Source organism: Ambystoma mexicanum, chromosome 3q (assembly GCF_040938575.1).
Source record: "Ambystoma mexicanum isolate Mex_15411 chromosome 3q, UKY_AmexF1_1, whole genome shotgun sequence".
In the NCBI taxonomy this organism is placed as follows: Eukaryota; Metazoa; Chordata; class Amphibia; order Caudata; family Ambystomatidae; genus Ambystoma; species Ambystoma mexicanum.
Genome location: NC_090926.1, coordinates 1133682273 through 1133697541, shown reverse-complemented (window position 1 = coordinate 1133697541; position 15269 = coordinate 1133682273). Strand labels below are relative to the sequence as shown.

The 15269-nt window shown below is 46.4% G+C and overlaps 1 protein-coding gene across 1 annotated transcript in view; it reads right to left on the bottom strand.

The window, feature by feature from the left end:
- The window catches only part of LOC138447678 (adhesion G protein-coupled receptor E3-like), a 1605711-nt gene that overhangs the window by 404153 nt on the left and 1186289 nt on the right, over positions 1-15269 (bottom strand). Inside the window, exon 18 of the mRNA XM_069603942.1 lies at positions 2022-2113. Coding sequence (XP_069460043.1) covers positions 2022-2113 — 92 coding nt within the window. The remainder of the gene's footprint in view (positions 1-2021; positions 2114-15269) is intronic.

The following is a 15269-nucleotide window of genomic DNA, read 5'->3' as shown; positions in this document are numbered from 1 at the left end:
ACTTCCATCTCTCTCTCATTTAATCTCAATCCGCCCAGCCTAGGCACCTCCAAAAAGCTCTCAAATCAATTCTCATACCTCCTAAACCCAACTCCACATACACTACTCATTCTGAAAATTATCCTACTGATGAGATTCCTGCCCTACTCCTCATTGCTAACCTGTCCTGTGCCCCCACTGACCCTGCACATTGTGAAGCACTTAGTCCCCAGTATTATTCCGCATCTTTCTTTCATCTTCAACTCCTCTCTTGAAAATGCCACATTTCCCTCATCCTATAAAACAGCTGCTGTCATCCATCTCCTTAGGAAATCTAGTCTTGATCATGTCATGCCAACCTTTGACCTGTCTCTCTTCTATTCCAAAATCCTAGAGCGAGTAGTAGTTAATTGACTCACTGTATTGTTTGATACTCATAAACTCCAGGAATCTCTTCATTCTGGATTCCGACCTCTGCCTTCTACCTCTGCATCACTCCTCAGTGTCAGCAACTTCATCTCTTCCACTCATCATGCTAACCTTTCATCTGTTCTTATTCTTCTCAACCTCTCTGATGCCTTCAATACTGTTGACCATTCTGATCTCCTCTCTAGATTATCTCTCCTTGGCATCAGAGATAATGCCCTCGCTTGGTTTGCTTCATACCTGGTCCCCAAACACATTCAAGTGTCCTGAAACAACCTTACCTCCCCAGTCACCCCCTTAATGTTGGGAGTTCCCCAAGTGTCTACCCTTGGTCCACTTCTCTACACTCTCTATACTTCACCTCTTGGCACCCTGATCACCTCTTAAAGCATCTCCTATGGCACCTAAAACACTTGTGTACAGGTGCATTATAAATTCCATATCATATCCTATCAACTCTTCACTGTTGACACTAGATCTTCTTCAACTTTCACTGCTTATCCAATGAGCTGTTGTCAAAAACGTCAAATTGTCTCTTCGCCATCAATATTGTGTGGCGTCTCACTCGCTCATGCTCAACTCCACTAAGACTGAAGTGCTCGAGCTCTACTTTCCAGCCAAACAAACTATATCTTCCTCTCCCCACTTCTTCTCTTCTCTCCTGACTACCATCCTTACTCTGCTCTGGCTCGTAACCTTGGTGTCATCTTCGACCCATCACACAACTTCTCGCTCTCCATCTACAAATCTGCTACTGCATCCAGACTCAACCTTTCTTTCAATAGTGCTAGAAAGCTAGTCTCCTCCATAGTACTTTATAGATCGCACTACTGTGCCAGTCACCCCTATGGCCTTCCCAACTATGCTTTTTCACCTCTGGACAAATTCCTCAGCTACGTGGTCTGCACACGTTTCAACCTTTCTCGCTTTACCTCTACCTCCACTGCCAGTCGCCAGATTCGCTGGATATGTATAAATCAGGAGCTAAGTGTAAAATTCTTCTCATTATCTTCAAAACTATCCATAGACTCACTCCACCCTACCTATCTGCTCAGCACACTCCCTACTCTCCTCTTTGCTTGTTATTATCATCCTAGCCTCACCTCCTGGCCACCAATTGAGCCCCCCGTTACTCTCTCATTTTAAGCTCACTCTCTTCTCACTCCACTACTCTGGAATGCTCCCCCTGTCCCTCTCTGTACTACTTCAACTCTACCACTGTTTCAATACAACCTCAAATCTCCCTTTCTTTCTAAAGAACCTGTTTCCGAGCACTCTGTGCTACTGCATCACCCTGTTTTCCTCCATCCCTACCCTTCACAAACAACACTACAGCACTTTTCTCCGTCCGTCCCCCCTCCATCCATAATTTAGCACTTCCTCCACTATCTCACACCTATACCATTCTGTCCTGTCCTTGTCCCGGGTTTATGTTCCCACCTTCCCCTGCAACATCTGGTCTTCAAAGCACATTCTCTCACCCCATTGTTAAGTATCCATTGTTGTCAATGTTATATATTTTTTAAGTGTTTTTGTGCAAGAAATGCATTGTTTTCCTTGTGATTTTTACAAATAAATAAATCCAGGCATTCCCATTCAAGCCATCAAAACTTTACCTGCTATTTTGGATAGTTGACACATTCATGTTAACAGTTGAGAGTTTCTTTCCCAAAATACATAAAGTTGCGGTAAAAAGGGATGAGTTAATCTGAGAAAAAAAGAAAAGATAAAAATGGTAAGAACAGTGAGATCAAACACAGGCCAGACAACAAAAGGAGTTCACCACAGTTCTTTATTGAGGTATTTGCATGGAAAAATCAAACAGCTTGCCATTGATCAGGAGTGGCATACAAATAAATTGTGGTCATGATGACCATCCATCAGAATGTATTCACATCCTAGTATTAACTCAAAGGTCAGTGTCTTCTGTGAAGGTTCAAAAGGGGATTGAAAGCAAAAGTTCTCCCAATTTAGATTAAGCTTGAGTTCTAGTCCCTCCTTGCTGCTTAACACCTCAAACAGGTGTGGGATATGTTCAGGTTGGTTTGAACTAAACAAAGAGTTCCTAGTAAAATGTCCATTGCCATTCCTCATGCAACTTATAGGGGTCGCTGCACCTTTGTCTTAACAAAGTCACAGCCACTTGACAATTGGTTTGTGCAAATAGGGCGTGTGAGAAGGTTTGCTCCTCCCGTATCTCAGCACAACACTGGAGCCTGAAACGTGTTCTGTAGTAAGCAGTATCTTGGAACTGGCCTTACCCAGGCATGGGGGCACAGGAAGAGAGGAGGCCGTCCTAGCCTGTCTATGAGGTTCCTACTGGGGCATATGCATGCAGATTCCCTCCCTCAGGGTCTCACATCCCTGGCTTTTCAAACCCTCTTCGCTGTCCCATTTTAAACTCATATTTAAAGATATTTTTTCTACCTTTTCTTGTCCTTGGCGTACCTCCTCACCACTCTGCTCTTTCGGTCACCCACCTTCTCACTTAATACAATACCTCATTCCTCCTCCTTAACACTACTCTAGTACTTTTCCACACCATTCTGAGGCCCATAGGTGTGTGGCAAGTGATAAAAACAAGCAATAATAATAATTCTCTTCCACCCACTCTTCAAGTCCTTTGACATTCCTCTATTTCTCTTCCTCACTACCTTCTATTACCTCTTCTTTCACCTCCTTGATGTTATGACAAGTTTCTCCTTAATTTCTCTCTTCTACATTCCCTTTCAATATGTTTCTATACTCCTCCTCGCTTCTCAACAACTCTTCTATCAACTTACTTTCCCATACCTCTAATTCCATCTCCTTAATAATCTATCCCTCGTCACAGTTTGACAACTCCTCTTTAAGCAGATCTAGCTCCTCTCCCAACCTCCTACTGATTATCTTTTCCTCCAGCATTCTGGGGTCCTCTTTTCTCAACTTTCTGGATCTCTCTGCTCCCAACCCACAGGGCTGCTCTCTTTACCCTCTTCTGAGACTTTCTCTACCCAACCATCAGGTCCTTTCCCTTCCTAGTGCTCTAAATCTTCCTCGTCCCTTTCCTACGGGACCACCTTTTCCAAGCACTCTAGCCTCCTATTTCCCCACATTGGTCCTATGTGACTATTTCCCCATAACACCTTTGTGCAAGTGTTGTTGCGCAGAGAACTTCCCAATTTACCACATCATTCCTTTGATTACAGTTCCACATTTGTGTGGTGTGTGTGTTTCAATCTCTCTTGGGTGCCCCTGCCGCTGTTCGTTGTAATCCGGGGGATACCCCGTCAACCCCTGCTCCCAACACGGCCACTGATGACAACCGCTCAGTAGTTGGAATTCTGTGTATTGCCATTTTTTGATAACAATCATTCATTATCAGTAAGTACAATTGAGATCACATTGCTGAATCCATTAAATGAATGAAACCAACATCCCAACCTCTCAACTCCCACCAACCCTCCCCTCTGTCCTCACAGGTTGATGAATGACAGACTGTGATGGGAGCTGTGTATTCGCGCAATCACCTTGCTAGCATCCAAGCACCTATTCCAACGTTGTCCATCTCTTACCTCTTTCAAGTATCGTGTAGGGTAGGTTCAAGGGGGTTTGTCATCGGAGGGGTACGGTAAGCTATCCAGCAGGGCCGCCCATGGGGCTATGGCTGCTAAACCGTTATCTAGAACCTGCAAACCAATTCTCATCAATGCAGCCAATTCGGCTCCTGCCCATTATAATATGTCTGATTCACAAGTAGCAGTAGCCAAGAGGGACAGTAGCAAGACATGGCTATGCAACTTTCAGCCAAAATCAATGCCAAGTCAATCATTTTCATGACATGTTTCATAGATTTGCATCTAGGGAACAGTCCCAGTAGGCAGATGAAAGGCGACCATGTTCGCTCTGCAGCCCCTATATCTTGGATCTTTGTATAAATGCACTCTAATAGTAATTTAACTTCGGGCAGAGCCATGTCATACCGAGATATCGAGCCGCATTTGTGGCAGACGTTTGGATTCAAAGGCCTCATTTTATGTACTCTGGAAGGCGTTAAGTAGGTCCTATGGAGGAGATTGTATTGTTTGAGTTTCAGGTGGGCATTATGCTAAACCGTTTTCGTGCAGGAGAAAACCCTGCACCATTGTTCCTCATTTAGCTTTTAAGTGTAGCTCAGGCTCCCATTCTTTCAACACCTTGAGTTCCCTTTTCGCCTTCTCTTCATGCATTGTTGAAAGGATCATGGAAATAGGGGTCTCACTGTCTACCAGGGAATATAGTCAAGCCAGCAACCAACTTACAACAGGTTCCTCCGAGAGCTGTTTCCACACCTTGCATGCATTACTTGTCAGCCCCGCATAAAACAGGAACTGTCCTCTATGCAGCCCCAAATCTTTGTATAATTCCAAATAAGGTGTTAGTCGGCCTTCACCCCCCACATCGCCAGACCATTAGCCTCTCAATCTCTTAGGACCCTCCCGCATGGCCCCCCATACAACTGGTATACATGCTAAAAGGAATATTGGAAGAATAAGGGCACAGTACCCCCCTCTTCCTACATGCCCGTTCCCATATACGTCTGCGCAGGTCTAATAATTGTACTCCTGTGCTCCCTTTTTCATATACACATAAGATTTCCTTGAAAGTGTTCGGTACCACCAAGGTCGCTATAAATCTAAGTTCAGGGGACACCTCATCGGCCAACCATTGGGCCACAAATTGCAGTTGTGTAGCCAAGTAATAAGACACACAATCCGGCACTTGGAATCCACATTCCTCATAAGGTTCCTGTAGTGTCGACAAAGCGACACGTCTGTGACTATTTACCCACAGGATTTGTTGAGTCCAATCTCTGGAACACCTCTTTTGGGAATATCATACAGTATATTAACAAAAAAGCATAGCAACCTTGAAAGGACAAATATCTTTGTCAGTGCAGTCCTCCCATCAGAGACAGAGGTAGCATCGACCAAAATTTAGAAGAGCCCTCAATCCCATCTATGGCCCTCAACGAATTGCCCTGGTGCGTACCAGAAAAATATGTCTGATTCTGGTGCATAGACAGGCTCTCATTTAATCGGTAGATTAGGCAAGTCCTCAGCCAGTACCCGCATCAGGCCCTCCAAGGGGTAGGCACAAGACTTACACACACCGATCTGAATACCCAACAGTGCCCCATAATCATACAAAACCTCCAAGAGTATTGGTACATTCGTCCCCAGGTCAATCACACAGAGTATCATGACATATGTACATAGATACTACATCCAACTTCCCATCTAGTTCTGCTTCCGGAAAGTCACAGCGCAGCATGCATGCTAATGTTTCCAATGCTAGTGCAAACAAGATCAGGGACATTGGGCATCCCTGTCTAGTGCCCTTTCCAACTTCTCATTTCTCTGACATCAGTCCACCAATCTTAACCGTGGGGGCCTTTTCTGTATCTAAGGTGAGAACTGCATAGTGTCTATTGTGGTGAATCAGAGATCATTCCCCCAGAAAACCTGGCCTGGGACCCTTCTCATGTGGCCAGGGAAAGGTAGACGCTTCCTGATCCTGACCTTGGATGCAGTGTTCTGGGGGAGAGCAGGTTAGATGGGTGGGAGATCCCCTTGAAAAACTTCCCCAAATAACATACCATCCTAATGGCTTACTGTAAGGTGGAAGGAAAGGGGATTTGAACATTGAGGATTTCAAGTCCTACAATGCTCAAAGTACTGGGACGAAGAAGAGGGACGCAGAGGCTCAAGATTGCAAGTGGCTGTCTAATTACCCTTATGACCCACACCTGAGGGAGAATGAGGTATAAAAGGCTCCCTCAGGTGCAGGCCATAGATAGTAGCAGAAGGAGCAATAGTGGGAGGTGGAGTGAATGCTGTAAGTCCACGTTGCTGTTGAAGTGGAAGGATACCGTGGGAGAGACCAGGGCTGCCGTGATTAGCAGATTGAAGGCTGCTTCTGAGATGGTTTCTCCCTTCCATGACCCTGTCTGCAGAGGCTGTGAAGCGGGAAGTGTTGCATGTGGATGCTTTCCCACTGAAGTACCCCCGAGAGGCCCAGGAGCGAGGAGCACTCCATTCCCGACCAGCAAGGGCTGCGAGAATCAGAAGGAAGGAGGCTGCCTGGCAGCTTGCAGCAGAGAACCTGGAATCAGCGGAGCGAGCAGACACGTGTACAACAACTGGTGAGTTCACTACCAGTATGTGACCCCAGAATGCTGCGTGATCACCCACTTGCTCAATCTAATGCTTTTGAACACCGAATTGATATACAGATCTTAGAGCCTCATTAGAAGTATGGTGGAGCTGGGAAATAATTGGCGGTAACAGAATTACCGCCAATGTTCCCACTCCACCATACTATGGCCCTGGAGTGGAGGATTTACCTCCAGCAGCGTGCTGGAGGTGAAATCTCTACCTAACTGCTGAAACCTCTGCGAAATCGGTGAGATTACCTTGGTGGTAATTCCACCAAAAAAGTCCCATAAAGTCCTATTGATTCCGCCAGACCAGGTGGTGGTAACGGTAATTCAGTTGGGCGTATTCCAGTGGATTTAACACCAGATTAGCGTCCATCTCGTAATGAGGCCCTTAAAGTGGCAGTGTAACAATGCTTTTGAATACCGAAATGATACCAAGGAGGTAAAGTGGCAGAATAAGGACTGTGGACAAGAAGGGTATCATATTACGGGTAAAGGTCATAGACTTTCACAGAATCATAGGAGGGCAATATCGAGTCAAGGGTATAAGAACCACCATTGCCAAAGCCAAAAGAGGTCAACTACGAACCAAGTTGTTTGTGACTCATATTGTCAAAATGAGAGATAAACAAATGTTGTAAATTACCTTTACAAGCATTGTCCAAGTCAAAGAAGAGAGAGTTGGAATAAAAGCCATTATCATCAGTTGGTTAAAAGAAAAGTGGGGAAACAGAAGTGGCAGGAGAGCTGCCTTCCTGATAGGAAGTATTCAGGAAGAGATCAGCAGAAACAGCATTGCATGTGGCAATCACAAGTGTAGAATAAACAGCAACGTTGTGTTTTCTGTCTTTTCAAGAGAAGTGATCAAAACTAATGTTGTGGAAAGTTAAAAGACTCTGGTTGAAGTTCACAGAGGTACATTTAGTACTAATGTTTTCACTGGCAGGGGAGTACACCAGGTGGAAGTATTTGAAGTACTTTATTGTGGTTGAATCTTATGAAGAAGGAGAAGTGGCACAACTAAAAGAGGTTGTCAATGGTTGTGGATTCATCCTGATTAAAAATATTTTTGTTGATACAGATGAAATGTGGAACTATTCTTATTATTTGAAAGACGGGCCTCATTATGACTGAGGCGGAACGGGTTAACGGGTTCCGTTAAAGGAGGCAGACCCGTGAAACCCTTTCCGCCTCATTACAAGCTCCCCTCGCGGGACCCGGTAAGTAATGCCTGGTCAAACCAGGCGTCCTTACCGGGTCCCGCGAGGGGAAGAGGGAGCAAACAACGGGCCGCTCGTAATCGGCCCGTTGTTTGCTCCCTCTCCCATTCCCATTGAGTCCTAAAATGTGAATGGGGAAGGTCCGGGACCGGGTTCTTGGAGGGAGGAATTACCGGACCCTCCGAACTCGGAAAGGCCCGGTAATTCCCCATTCAGGGAACCCAGACCCGATTTTGGCGGCAGCCATGCCGCCAATAGCGGCATGGCTGCCGCCAAAGTCGTAATGAGGCCCGTTATGTTGAACTCTCTACCACCAGTGGAGAGATGAAGACTGGTTGAATATTGGGAACTGTTGATTCAGGTCCAAGAAGAGACTTTCTTGAAACACAATGAACTTTATTATTTGAACTTTATTACACGATGGGAACATTCCAATTTAGAACTTTGGAGTAAAAATCCTGTTGAATCTGGGGAAGGAGAACTCACCTAGGTTACAAGGAGAAACAGTTATCAGGTTTTGAACAGAACTGTTCATTTTGTGTTAATTACATTTCTATGTATTATCTTATTGACTTATATGTACAAGTGGGAGGGACAGAATCCTTTTGTGAGAGTGTTTCCTTTAGTTACTTTGATAGGCAGGGGAATCCTCGTTAGGATAGGGCTAGAGAGGCCTTTATCAAAGCCATTTAAGTTAATAAAATGGCATCTTATGAAAAACCTTCCCAAGGTTATTCGTCTCACCTTTCTAACCCCTCTCACTATCCATCTCCCGAGCTTGTGCTATAATGTGGAGTAGACGTCTCAAGTTGATGGACGTGTTTCTACCGGGTATCAGCCCTGGCACAACCAGCTGCAACCTAAGAGTCAGTAGTGTGCTGACTATTTTGACGTCTGTAATTAGCAGGGGTAGAGGGCGGTAATAGACCAAGTTCTCGGGGTCCCTCCCCGCTTTATGTACCATTACTATAGGTGCCTCTCACATCAACATAGGCAGAGTCCCTCGTTCAAAGGCATGACAGAAAACCGTGAGCAGGTGATCCTCCAATTCCTGGCAGTATGATTTAAAGAATTCCACAGGCAGTCTGTCAGGACCCAGGGTCTTCCCATTAGGGAGTTTCAGTATCATCCCTATTATCTCCTGGAGTGTAATGGGTGCCTCCAGTGAGCTGATTGTTCCCCTGTTAGTGCGGTCCTATCTCTCAGATTAATGTAGCTTTCATCTCTAAGGCGCTATGAGTAGCGATGGAGGTTACTCACATAAGTGTTATTTTCATGTTTGCCCAGAGCTTTCAAGGTCTCCAAACATTTAATTTTCATCCTGTGAAGTTCCTTTTCACATCCAACAAGCCACCAACTAGTCTGTTTTCTAAATTAATGTTGGGATTGAAATGAACCTATCCCACTCCCCTAAGCGCTTCCAAATAAGGCAAACACCATATGAGGTGGTATAATATACAAGAGGGGAGCAAGCCGCCTCATCCGCCAACATATGGCGGCCCTGCAGCACTAAAAAGTAGATGTGTGGCACTAGAAGAGCCCATAGCCCTCAACTCCATTTTGTACAAGGCCCAGAAAGGATCAACTTTGCTCACGTTCTTGGTTCACAAAACCGAGTTTCCGCACAACATGTTGGCTCTGCCTGAGCCCTGTTCCCACAGAAGTCCACTTTCCTCTCGTCCCTTCATTGTTGCGAACATTTAGTATCTTTCGCTGGAATGCACCCTGCAAGAGCGTGAGACAACACTATGCCCCACTCTGCGTCCATTCATCGCCACTAAACTGCCAATATGTCTCTAACCCCCACCCAGCCAGGCCCGGAGCCCACCTCTCACCCCACTGACTCGATCCCCACACCATTGCATTCTATGATAAGCATACAACCCCCGGGTCTCGGTCCCTATTACATATCCGCTGAAGACATAAGCATGTGTGGCTGTATTTCCTCCACCCAGCAACACAAACCCCCTTGTGACACGAGGTACTAGGAGGGATAAATTAAAGATCAGATCCCAGGGTGGAGACCTTGAGTGCGGGAACTGCGGTATCAATGAAACCCTGAATGTGTGACTCTATTCTCCCTCTTCCTTGGCACCATTTCCCTAGCCACCCAAGTGCCTGCCACAATGAGTTAATATTCAGGCTCAGCATGTTTAGTTTAGATAGAAACATTGGGCCTCATTACGAGGTAGGAGGTAAGGGATTACTGGCACTGGTAAGGGTGCCAGTGACGGTAATCCCTTACCTCCATATTCCGAGGTCCCTTAGCGGGTCTGTTCCTTAACGCCTGGTCTGACCAGGTGTTAAGGACGGGACCCGCTAAGGGACTTCAGAGCTAATAACGGTACCTCAAATTGCAGTACCGTTATTAGCCACTTTCCCATTCCCATTGAGCCCTATGGGGGCTCAAATGGGAATGGGGAATGGTTCTCAGAATGGGGATTTACCGGGTCCTCCAAGGTTGGAATGACCCGGTAAGTACCCATTCTGAATGCCTGGACCCGGTATGCGGTAAGGGGGTAGCCATGGAGCTAATAGCACCATGGCTACCTCCTACCGCGTAATTAGGCCCATAGTCTTAAGAGGTGACCCGACCTTCACTGCGAGGATGAGCACAGCTGAACCACATGGATCCTGATCGACAAAAGAGAACTAATCAATTACTGCCTGCCATCCCCTATGGAGCAGGCTCATGTGTAGTGGGCCTCCAATCAGTGGCACCCACAGTGTACCGTATATTTAGGTTCTTAAGCCCATGTTTGTAACTGTTAAGAGTCAGAGCGCTCTCGAGCAGCAGAGTCCTTTGCTGGTTTTGTATTATGTCCAATTAAACCTTGTTATCCTTGCAAAGCTAACTCCTGGCCTATTTCCTAGCGGGTTGTCTTTATTCTGGCGTGTGCGTTAAGAGGTCTTGCCTTCATTATCAATGTATCTTTCAAAGTCCACCAAAGTGCCAAGCAAGACAGCCTGCACTCAGCACAAGGTTGACATACAAACTCCCCTTATTGCCCTAAATATTGCGCTTTCAGAGGTAACGTCAGAACAGATATACAGCGGTGGGTAGGATGCAGAGAGTCACAGAGGAGGGTATAGCTGTACTGTATGGTGGGGAGTAGAGGGGCAGAAGCCTCCTAGTGAGTCAAGTGTCGCGAGGGGCGACGTGATGGCCTTGAGTTCTTTTCTGAACTGTCAGGGTGAGTACAATGCTGACAGGGAGGAGGTTCCAGAGTCTTGGGGTGTAGGCAGAGAAGGTTTTTTTCTGGTATTTTACTTTTTGTAGCAGTGGGTTCCAAGTCTGCACGTGTCCTGGCTTCTGATGGTGCGCTGTCCACTGGAGATGCTGAGTTTCTCTGCGAAATAGCTGTGTGACTTGAGGTCTTATAGATGATGAAGCAAGACTTGAAAGTGATTTGTGCATGCAGTGGGAGCCAGTGAAGGTCGATGAGGGCCGGATGATGTGGTTGTATCCGCGTATACGCTTGATGAGGCATGCGGCCACGTGTAGGACACTTCCAGGGGCACAAGGTAGGACGATGGGAGGCCTTCGAGGAGTGCATTTCCCCCATCCAGCATCCAGGTCAGATAAGACCAGTGCTTGAACGGTGGATCTGAAGCTGTCCGGAGGGAGGAGGGGCTTGAATTTCTGCAGAGGGGAGAGCTGATACCAAGCTGTCTGAGTTTTTTTAGCTATGTGTGTCTTGAAGGAGAGGTGTTTGTCGATATTTAACCCGAGGGACTTGGCGCTGGAGGTGAGCTCATGTGTGAAGCTATCAGAGTTCATGATTGGTAGCCAGGTCTGTATGTCTGGGTGTTCAGTGTTGTTGGTGAGGAGTAGGAATTTGGTCTTGGAGGCGTTTAGCTTCAAGTATGCACTGGACAGCCAATACTGGATAAGCGAGATGCATGTTTTGAGCCATTGGATGTCCTTGATGGAATCGATCTTTGTGTATAGCTGTGTGTCATTGGTTTATTGGTGGATGTGGATGCTGTGTGTGGCTAGGAGGGCTCCCAGTGGCTCCATGTATAAATTGAAGATCACTGGGGAGAGGATGGAACCCTGCGGGACTCCACAGGTGAAGGGTAGCATTGGTGATCTATAATTATAATTAGGATTGGTTATTTATAACACACTTAATACCCGGAGGTTTCTAATCGCGGACTGGGGATCGAACAGGTGTTGCTCCCTGTTGTCTTGCTTCCAAGGCGAGCGCGTTGCCACTGAGCTATCTCCCCCAGGAGTCCATCTGAGCACACTGCTGGCAGTTGGCGAGGTAGAACTTGAACCAGCGTAGGACAAGGTCGCTGATCCGCAATGCGCCGATGTAGGGTGTCCGTAAGCGACTGGTGGTCTACTGTGTCGAAAGCAGTGATAGGTTGAGTAGAAACAGAAGGTAGGGGTGGCAATCATCAAGGATCTTGAGGGCGTCGTAGACCACTTGTATGATTGCTGTCTCTGTGCTGCATCTGCGTCTGAACCCTGATTGGTAGGTTTGGAAGAGATCTTTGGTGTCCATGTGTTGCTGCAGTTGTGCAGCAACCACTTTCTCGATGATCTTACCTAAGAAGTGAAGTTGGGTGATGGGCGATATTTAGTTCTAGCAATTTCCTGCATATGTGTCGCTACTGTGTAACCATGAGCCCACTGGGCAACCGTCTGTAACCTTAAGTCTGCTTATCCTCTGTAACAGCGCCTCGATGCCTCGGGGGCTGCAAGCGCGCTTGATAAATGCACATAAATAAATAAATAAATAAATAAATACCTAGGTTGTCGGGATCCAGAGTGGGTTTCTTTAGGACAAGGAGGATTTGTCCGTGTTTTTGGGTTGATGGGAAAGTGCCTTGAGTTAGGGAGCTGTTGATGATCTAAAGGTGGGGAAGGAGAGTTTCTACGATGAGGGTCTTGAGGATGGATGCTGGGAGGATGTCATCTACATAAGATGTGGCTTTGAGGGTGGCCAGGGTTTCTACCAGGTCTTCTGTCGAGAGTGTCTTGAATGTTGTACAGAGTGTGAAGATTTCGAGAGGATGAACAAGGGTGAAGATTTCAAGAGGAGGGACATGAGGTGGATCTGTGGATGCAGAGCTATTGTCTATCTGCTGACGAATCATGCTGATTTTGTCATTGAAGAAGGTGTTGATGGAAGTGGATTTTTCAATGGAGTGTGGTAAGGTAGGACGTGTAGCAGGTTGACGCAGTGCTTGACCGCTATGAAGAGGGCTCTGCTTTTGTTGTCTGCTTCTGCTCTGGTGTATTGATAGTAGGAGGCCTTTGTTGTGTTGATTAGTTGTCGGCAGGTTGCTCGGAGTTCCTTGGCGAGTGCCAGGTCGAATGTGGTCTTGGAGCTGTGCCAGGTTCTCTCTGCTTTCTTGATTACTCTTTTGCTGAGGTGAGTTCTTGCGTGTACAAGGGTTCTGACAGGTTTCGGTTGGCAGGTGTGTTGTTTCAGAGGCGCGTGTCAGTCGATGGTGGCCGACAGGGTGGCGTTGAATGTTTACAGTTGAGAGCCGCAGTTCGGTTGGGGGTTTCAGTCTGTGTAAGGTGGAGGTTGATGAGGTATTCCATGAGGGCTTGGACCTGAAGGTTTTTAGGATGTTGAAAGGCATGGCTAGGTAGTCAGATCAGTCAAGCGGGAGAGGAGAACTGTAATGGAGGGAAGACAGTACAGTGATGGTTAGGTCGAGGATGTTACCTTTCTCATGTGTTGGAACCTTTGTGTGCTGTGAGAGTCTAATGGTGTTGAGAAGGCAGAGGAGAGCGTCCTTCATCAGTCTGTTGGCCTTGTTGCCCAGGAGGTTGAAGTCGCCTAGGAATATGTTGTTGGCATGCATGAGGGACATGGTGGTGACCAGATCCATGAAGTCTCTTATGAACGCAGTGTTGGGTTTGGGCTGTCTGTAGATGAGATGGAAGGTGACTGTTTCCATCGGGGAAAGAGGTAAGTGGCAGGAGAGGCCTTTGAAGGAGTCAATGTTGTCGATGTCAAGTCTGGTGAAGGGCCACGAGGTATTGTGGATGGCTGCAAGGCCTCTGCCTGTCTTGTTCGGCTGGTCTCTGTGTTGGCTGCTGTAGCCGTCGGGGACAAGGACATCTAGGGTGTGGGTTGAGCTGGGTGTCAGCCAGCTCTCTGTAATGAAGATGGCATCAAGGTTGTGTGTAGTGATGCAGCCGGCGATGTCTGCTGTATGGGTGCTAGCTGGACGGATGAAGGCGAGCATCAACTTCCGTGTTGTGAGTGGGTGCTCATAGGCGAGGGGCTGGTGTGGGTGTGGTTGCTGGATTGCAGCGTCCATGCCTTAGACGAGGGGTGATTTTGTGGATGTTGCCGTTGCCGGTTATGGTGGGGATGGCCAGTGGTGACAGGGGGAGAAAACACATGTTGGCACGTGCTTACAGTTTAAAGTGATTGACAGGTGGAATGGGCTTAGGTCACATGACCTAGATCCACTTGCATCTACTCACCAACTGATGTGTGGGAGTCCCCTACTGAGCCTTCGTTTGCTGCAAAGTATTGGAGGATCTCCCTGCCAAGCACCTCCCTGTATGTATTATCTCTCAAACCCTCCTCTTGAAGCCACCACTTCGGGATACTAGTCCCCCCGACACAAAATTGTAAATTTATATCCACTGGAGAATGATAGTCCTTCCCCAATACCATGCTCTGCTAAATAAACCAGATCTATGTGATGACTGCGACCCCCATAATTCTGACGGCCGAAAATGCAGACTTTTCATTTTATTTGTTTTTTTATTTTTAAAACCCCTCTATACCAAAAACATATGCGGGGGAGCCCCCCTGCATACCCCTAAATTACTATTAAATCACATACCTCCCACATATATGTGGTGTAAGGGGGGGTCTAAAAAAAATAAAGTTGAAATTTTAGTCGTCGGAATTATGAGGGTGACATTTTTTGGCCATTACTCATAAACCTACATCCTCTATGCTAATAAAGAAATTGTTGATATGGGCGTAGTAGTCATGCAGGTGTGAATAAAAGAAAAATCCCTGTTCCTTCAGTTGTTAGCACTACACATAGACCCCTTTCCGCCTTTGAGTGAGTTGCAGTTAGCCTAGTCCTATCCAGGACTGTGTCCAGAATGCAATTAGAGTTACTACCCCATATCAATATCATATGGTGATATTGCATGCATTTGCCCACTACTTTTGGGGAAAGGTCCCCAACAACACTGGATGCATTGGAGTGGTATCTAGACTTTCCATCGAAAATCTATTCATCTAAGTAATTTCCATCGAATTTTCTTCATTGAAAATACTTTCCATCGAAATGCATTTTCATTGAATAAAATGTGATGGATATTTGAAGGATTTTTTTAATTTAAGGGTTAGGGTTAGTGTAAGGGGTAGGGTTTAGATTTAGGGTTAGTATAAGGGGTAGGGCAGGGGTTAGAATTACTGTTAGTGTAAGGGGTAGGGCAGGGGTTAGAATTAGGGTTACAGTTGGGT